Source organism: Furipterus horrens, unplaced genomic scaffold (genome assembly GCF_987537825.1).
Source record: "Furipterus horrens unplaced genomic scaffold, mFurHor1.1.pri manual_scaffold_3, whole genome shotgun sequence".
NCBI lineage: Eukaryota > Metazoa > Chordata > Mammalia > Chiroptera > Furipteridae > Furipterus > Furipterus horrens.
This window is the reverse complement of record NW_028327173.1, coordinates 186,405,197-186,412,267: the sequence shown is the minus strand read 5'-3', so window position 1 is coordinate 186,412,267 and position 7,071 is coordinate 186,405,197. Positions and strand designations below refer to the sequence as shown.

General features: G+C 49.3%; 1 protein-coding gene across 2 annotated transcripts in view; it reads left to right on the top strand.

Annotated features, from left to right (window-relative positions):
- Window positions 1–684: 684 nt before the first annotated feature.
- The window catches only part of DCAF5 (DDB1 and CUL4 associated factor 5), a 93,978-nt gene continuing 87,591 nt past the window's right edge, over window positions 685–7,071 (top strand). Inside the window, exon 1 of one of the 2 annotated variants that reach the window (XM_090271037.1) lies at window positions 685–952. In XM_090271037.1, coding sequence (XP_090127163.1) covers window positions 739–952 — 214 coding nt within the window. In that variant the 5' untranslated portion in view covers window positions 685–738. The remainder of the gene's footprint in view (window positions 953–7,071) is intronic. The other variant, XM_090271038.1, reaches the window with a different exon arrangement.

The window sequence follows — 7,071 nt, the reverse complement described above, 5'->3', positions numbered from 1 at the left end:
CCCCGAGTCCAGTCCTAACTCCTGGGTCCCTTTCCTTGGACAAGGTTCGAGGGACCGTAGGAGGAGACGAATTGAGGGCAAACGACTGGAGCCTCCGCCCGCAGTCCTCCCTCACCTCGTTGCCCCCTCGGGCTGCATTTTCCTGACCGGAAAAAAAAAAAAAAAAAAGAACGGGGAGCCGAACTTGTCTTGGCGCTGGGCCTCCAGGAGGCGATGGACCGCCGGCCGCCGGGAGAGGAAGGCAAGCCCGCAGCCCTGCGGCCACTTGGATTGTTACGCGGCTTCAACTTAACAGAGTGCAGCGATCAGGGGGCGCCGGAGGACCTCCGCCCAGCGCCACCTGGTCCTCGCGCGAGGTGGAGCTTGCGGCGGGAAAGCCAAGCCGCCGCCCGCGTTCTTCCGGCCGGCAGCCCGCGGCGGGGGAGGGGCAGCCGCCGCCCGCGTTCTCCCGGCGCCTGCGGCCCGCGGAAGCGCAGCCACAGCTGGGGATCAGCTGCTGCAGGAGGCGGAGAAGCAGAGGGAGGAGTCTGGCGGCGGGCGTTGGGGGGAGAGGAGGGAGGGGCCCATCAGGAAGTCGCGAACGCCGCCGAGTGTCTGCACACCTCGCTCCGTCTGCCATGGCTGGTTAAAGAACCATCCGGATCGCAGCGCGGGGGGAGGGTCGGGTGGGGGGAGCGCGGCGGCCGCGCGTGAGGCCGAGGGAGGGGCGGCGGCGCGAGCGGCGGCGGCGGTTCCAGGATGAAGAGGAGAGCTGGCCTGGGGGGCAGCATGAGGTCAGTGGTGGGCTTCTTGTCCCAGCGGGGCTTGCACGGGGACCCCCTGCTCACTCAGGACTTTCAGCGGAGACGCCTGCGAGGCTGCAGAAACCTCTACAAGAAGGACCTCCTCGGCCACTTCGGCTGTGTCAATGCCATTGAATTCTCCAACAATGGAGGCCAGTGGCTGGTCTCAGGTAAATCAACCCCCTTCCCCTCCCCGCGCCTCTCGGCCCCTTTCCAGTCTCCCCCTTTCGCTCTCTCGCCACCCTCCTCCTGCCCTCCGTCCCCACCTCCTCCTTCCTTCACCCCACCCCCCTTCCGCGGTGGGAATGTTTGGTGTCAAATGAAAACCATTGCTAGGGAGGGAGGGAGGGAGGGAGGGGAAGAAGAGGATGTCTTGGTAAAAAAGACCCAAAATGGTTGACAGGTCCTTAATTCTCTTCATCCCAAGTGTAAAGTGATCTCTCCTGCTGACTGCCCCGAAAGTGTGGGCTGGGAGGGGTCGCGGTTACCGCTTGACAAAGTTGGATGGGAAACTCTTCCTCCGCGTACTTGAAAAGGCGTGGGGGCATTTTGGGGATTGGACGGGGAGAGGCCGAGGCGCCCCTGGGGCGAGGGGAGCTCAAGCCCCGTCGCGGCGTCCTGGAGTGGGGGCCTTGGGGCCGAGGGCCGGGCGGTGACAGTCTGGCCGCTGGAGTGAGCAGGGGCCGGGGAGGTGACTGGCGGCGGGTCACTGTGGGCCGCCCCCCTCGGCGCCCTTCCGGCCCGGCTCCATCTCCTTTCGTCCTGTTTTTGTGATGGTTTCGGGAGCATGGAGGGCTGTGGAAGCGAAAAGGCGCCGGCCTGGACTGGAATGCGCAACTTGGGAAGCAGGGGATGGCGACTGGTCGACCCCGGGAGACTCGTTGGCGGGAGCCCCGCGCCCGCAGCCCCCTCCCCGCGGCTGCCGTCGCAGGTGGTCTCCGCTCCTCCTCCCTCACGCCCTGTTGGGCTGGGTTGCCCCTGGCTCCGCCGCCAGGGTGGGGAAAGTGGCGAAATCGAGGCCGGGGCTCCGGCCGGGCGGTGTAGGCCTCGCTCTCCCGGGGCTCCTAGCGACAGGCAGCTGAATCGATAGCCTATTGCTCCCGGGGAGGCCCGGACTGAGCGAGCCGCGGCGACAGCTGCCCCGGGGGCGGTGCGCCTGGGGCTCGAGGGGGCGCTCGCCGCCGCTGCCGCCCTCCTCCCGGGGATCTCGGACCCAAGGCGGGCTAGTGGGGATGGGGTACGCTCGGGGCGGCTCCCCGAAACCCGGCTATACGGAGGAGGGCGAAGATGGGTGATCTGGTGTTCCCGCTAGGAACTGCCCTCCTCGTCCCTTTTCCTGCATTGAGAGGAGCAGGCGGTCCGGCGCTGGACGTGGCGCTTCGCTTCACCCAGGCTGGTCCCCGAATGATTTTCTAATTTACGTCAGTGGGCAGCTCTCCAGAAACTTCTGGGATCATGGCAAAGCATCGGTCTTTCTTCGTGATTCTCAGTCGAAGTGACACGGGTGTGCAGTCCAATTTGGGGGTAGCAGAGATACGACGTGCGTGATCATTTCAGGATGAACCTTCTGGAGTTTCTCCAGGACTGACTTGATTTTTCGCCCCAGATCGTTTTCTCTTTGACTAGGTAGATTTGGGCCCTAGGTCATCCCCGGAAGAAACCAGATATACCACCTCAAGGCATACCCCAAACAAAAGCTTTCTTACCCCTCAAGGCCAACAATTCCAAAGGCAAAATGGGAGATGGTATCTATAAACTCTCCCGTTTTTTCCCCTTTACTGCTTTTCCTGTATTATTAATACTCCTGTCCCCTTTCCAGACAACTGTATTCCAACAGAGATGCTCCCACACACAAGTAAACTCACCCCTAGTGGGTTAGGGAATTTGGGGGCCACTTTTATAGACTGAAGCAATCATTTCAATTAAATCATAAGTACAGTGAGACATTGCCCAGTTTAACACACTTTTTAAAAAATAACAGATTTATTCAGATACTGTTCACGGGCTATACAATTCACCCATTTAAAGTTAACATTTTTTTAAAAGCACTAAAAAGTTTGCTTCCCAAGTTTCTCTACTAGTTATAGTTACCCTCATTCAGGACCTACCTCTGTGTCCTAAAGGAACTCCGTTTTCTCTAGTCTTGACCAGTTCATTTCCTTTATCTTGATTTTAGTCTGTAGAAGCTGAGGTCCTTTCTTCGGGGCAGGCCCTGACAAACCCGGTTGTAGGCATTTGTTGCCTTACTTGTCTAGGTCGGATTCCCCATATCCATCAGTGCCTTCTGGATTCCAGCCTTCTTTGCCCCTATTCCTCCTCCTTCCCCTGGCACTTCCTTTAACTCAGTTCTTCCTGTTTCCTTTTTATCTCCTGCTACCCTGTTTTTAGTCCTTCCAGCTGGCTTTTCCTCCCACCCCTCCAGTTGAGCTCAGATAGACTCCACTTTTCTTATTTGTTCACAGAACATAGAATTTTGCTTAAAAGCCTTTTTAGCTACTCAAATTCCATTGACTACAACTTGGGCTAACAGAATATTCCTCCTGTTTGCTTCAGATAAGGAAGCCTCCTCAGGGAATAGTAAATACAGCTTAACTTGTTAATGCTAATTAAGTTTTGTTCTGGGGAGTCTTTCAACAATCTTTCCTTGTTGAAAACCATTTATAGTGTCATGTTTACATTTTATCTCTGGTTGTCCTTCTTTAGCAGTTATCACCTGAGGAGAAAGGCACATAGTGTTTTGAGGTTAATGTTGTCTGTCCGTAATGCTTCATAATAAGGTAGTGGGAAGCCAGGTTCTAGGATGGTAATGAAGATTACTTTTATACATTTTGTTTTTCTTTTATCTTGTCTGGTTTGGTTAGAGCCCTCAGAAAGGGGTGATTAAAAAGATTGTTCATAATTCGTTCAGTGTTCTCATATCCTAACTGTTTGGTCAGGCTCCTATTTCTTGTAAGTGACACAAACTATTTGATAGAATTAAATTAGACCTAGGGCAAAAATAATATTTGCGTGATTCCTGTGGCTTTATCAAATGCTATTTGTAAAGGCTACATCATTGCCTGTTTTTGTTCTAACAGCTAGCCCTCTTTCCTGGGCACAGTGAAGCCAGGACATGTTAAGATTAAACCAGAGAAAATCAGGAAGGAGAGGGAACTCCTACGGGCCCCCGAAGAGGACTGGGAGTCCCTACTCCCCATTCCCCATTCCCCGGTTCCCCCTTTTGTTGCTCTTCATTCCCCTTACTCCTACGGGCCCTTGAGTTCTTCTGGGAGTTGCCTCTCCCCTCCACCCCCCTACCCCCCTTTTCCCTCAATAAACAAACAAACAAAGAAAATCAGGAAGGAGGAAAGGCGATCAACTGGGAAGTGAGATTGTGACAGCAACAAGTGGCGGGATTTTTTTTTTTTTTTTTGACACTTTAAAACCTTAAAATGTTTTAACCTAAATAGTATTTTTTGGTTATTGTTGATCAGAAAAGGACATTACTGTCATATCATGTAAGGCATTGTGGTATAGCATACACGTGGTTAAAACCACGGCTGTGTCATTTAATGTGTGACCTTAGTCGAGTTGCTGAGCCTCCCTGCGCCTGTTTCCTGAGCTGTGCAATGGGAGCATGAGCACTTAGTGAAGGGCTATGGGGTGAGAGCCACATTAGGCTATGTTTAGGGTGGGAGCTAAACAGAGTGCCAAGCCTCTCAGAGGAAACACTAGTTTGTTTTCTTTCCCCTTTATACTTATAACTTGTGGTGTCATTATTAGATGACATTTGTTCTTACAGTATTGGTAATGAACCTGTGCAAATGGGGCAGACAGGAGAGTTTTGTGACCTTTCGGTGTAGAATGAGGAGGTGCAATGTGGTGTGGAAGGAGCCTGGGATTTGGTGCTGCATGATAGGAGTTGGAGGCTCTACCGGTCACAAATGGTATGAAGGTAAATCTCTTCATTCCTCATCTGTGAAATGGGGAAAACAAATTGCTATCACTACCTAACAGGGCAGAAGTATTCAGTGAAATGTTATATGTAAAGTTACTTTGTGAACTACATGGGTTCCTTTTTATAAGGAACAGTTTATGCTTGATGTTTGCAGTCTCTTAGAATATTTGTACGTTATTTTTTTTTGAAGGATGAAGAACAATGTGTGTTGAAATGCTAGTTATAAGCGATCCCAACAACATCAAGTGTGTTATGTTAGTACACATATTTAGGGGATATCCTAGGTTTACCTTTTTAAGTTTTTAGTTGCATCAGGTACTTTCCATTGACTTCATTGCCTCCTCTTATGTTTCTCCTTTTCCCTAGAATGAAGTACTTTATGTGTTTCTTAAATTGTCTTTTTTCTTTGGGAAGAAGATGAACATCTTGGGATCTGATTGAGAGACCCAGTCAGAATGCTCTGCGTGTATCTGAGTTGGATTGTAACCTTACCTTCTATTTATAACTGGGATAGCTATTTAGTTTGATTTCTATTTCACATGGGTCTCTGACTTTATTCGTCGTCGGCAGCCGTCCGTCTCGAGAGACGATGGTGTAGCTTCTTAAGAGTCTATCTGCACCGCTGAGAATGGCTGTGCAGTCCGACTCGGGAGTGACACGGTATCTGTCTCCTCCCGTGTTGAATCGACATCTTACGATGACGCTGAAGTGTCCTCTCCAGTGAAGCTGAAGCTACAGAGCCTGGGCAGGGTGATATGGAGGGTCTGCTGTTGCCCATGCAGCAGACCCCCCCTCTCTTCGCAGCTGAAGGGTTCAAGGGAAAGACGGAGTCAATACAGCTTGGCTTCAGGTGCGCCGCAGGAGTTGCCGGTGTTGACTACAACGTCAAACCGCCTTAGGGACTCCGGCTCCGGATTTTCTGTCGGGGTTTACTCCCTTAGCCTTTCCCCTGAAGAGGTATGCCGCAAGGCAGCGGAGGTTTTTTGGAGTCAGAGTTTTCCTTCTCTGATGTGCCCTGACTGGAAGATCGAACCAGCGACACTTAGCTCGCAGGCCGACGCTCAATCCACTGAGCCAAACCAGCCAGGTCTGACTTTATTGATCAATAACTATTAGAGGGATTAAGAGCATGAACCCTGGAGTCAGGCAATGGGGTCAGGGTGTGTGTGAATATCAGCTTAACTGCTTGCTAACTGGGTTACCTTTGACAAGTCCCTTAACCTCTTGTTTCCTCATCCATATAATAAGGACAGTACTACCTTACAGGCTTGTGGTGAGAACTGAATGAGATAAGATTTGTGAAGTTTTTACTTAGCACAAGGGCCTAACCCATGCTGTTTCTCTGGTTGCTGCTGCTGCTGCAACTGTTGTTATTGTTGTTTATAACATGAAGCTCACAAAAAGCTTTTATGACAGTTTTTTTCAAATGGTGTCCCACAAGAATTTTTAAAACATGCAGTACCTGACTATTTAATCAGGAGCACTGACCTCTTTTCCCTTGGATTGTTAAATAGAAAAATGACAACAGTGAACACAACAACAGCCATTGGTATGAATGAATCAAAATTATACATTAGGAAATTAAAAGACTTTATTTATTTGTGTTTGCTTGTTTATTTTTAGAGGGAAAGGAAGGGAGAAAGACTTAAATTGGTTGCCTCTTGAGTGTACCCCAACCGAACCCACAGCCTTGGCATGTGCCCTGTTCAGGAGTCGATCAGCCACCTTTTGCTTTCTGGAGCAGTGCTCAAGCAACTGAGCCACACTGATGAGGGCAAAATTACAAGTATCTTTTAATTTGTCAGATTGGCAAAATATACACTTTTTAGTGTGCTGCAGAATTTTAGTAATTAGTTTATATGTGCCATGAGATGAAAACTGCTGTTTTAGGAAATTGACACCACTAACATCTAACATTTATTGGACGTGGCAGAGTACAATGTGAAAAATTGAGAAAGCTATCAATGAAGTGAACTGTTAAAAAATACTTTCTGAATAAGCTCAATCCCAGTATAGTCATCAAATCATATTTTTAAGCATCAAATAATAGCTACGATAATAACTACATGTTTAATTTGAACCCAGTAATTATCTTTTCCTATTGCTCAGTCATTAGTTATATCACATTTTATATTAAAGAATCAGTTTTTTTGTTAATAAATTTATGTAAGAGCATATTATCTGTAGGTAAAGTGTTTGGCTTTAGCTGGTTAAAGTTTGACTTGATTAAACTTCTCATGAGTTTAATTAGAATGAATATCTTGATCCAGTGATGAGTTAGTTATGGCTCTTGGTAGGGCAGATTTCTGACTCTGAAAAGTTCTCATAGTATTTAACATTTTGACAAGTTGA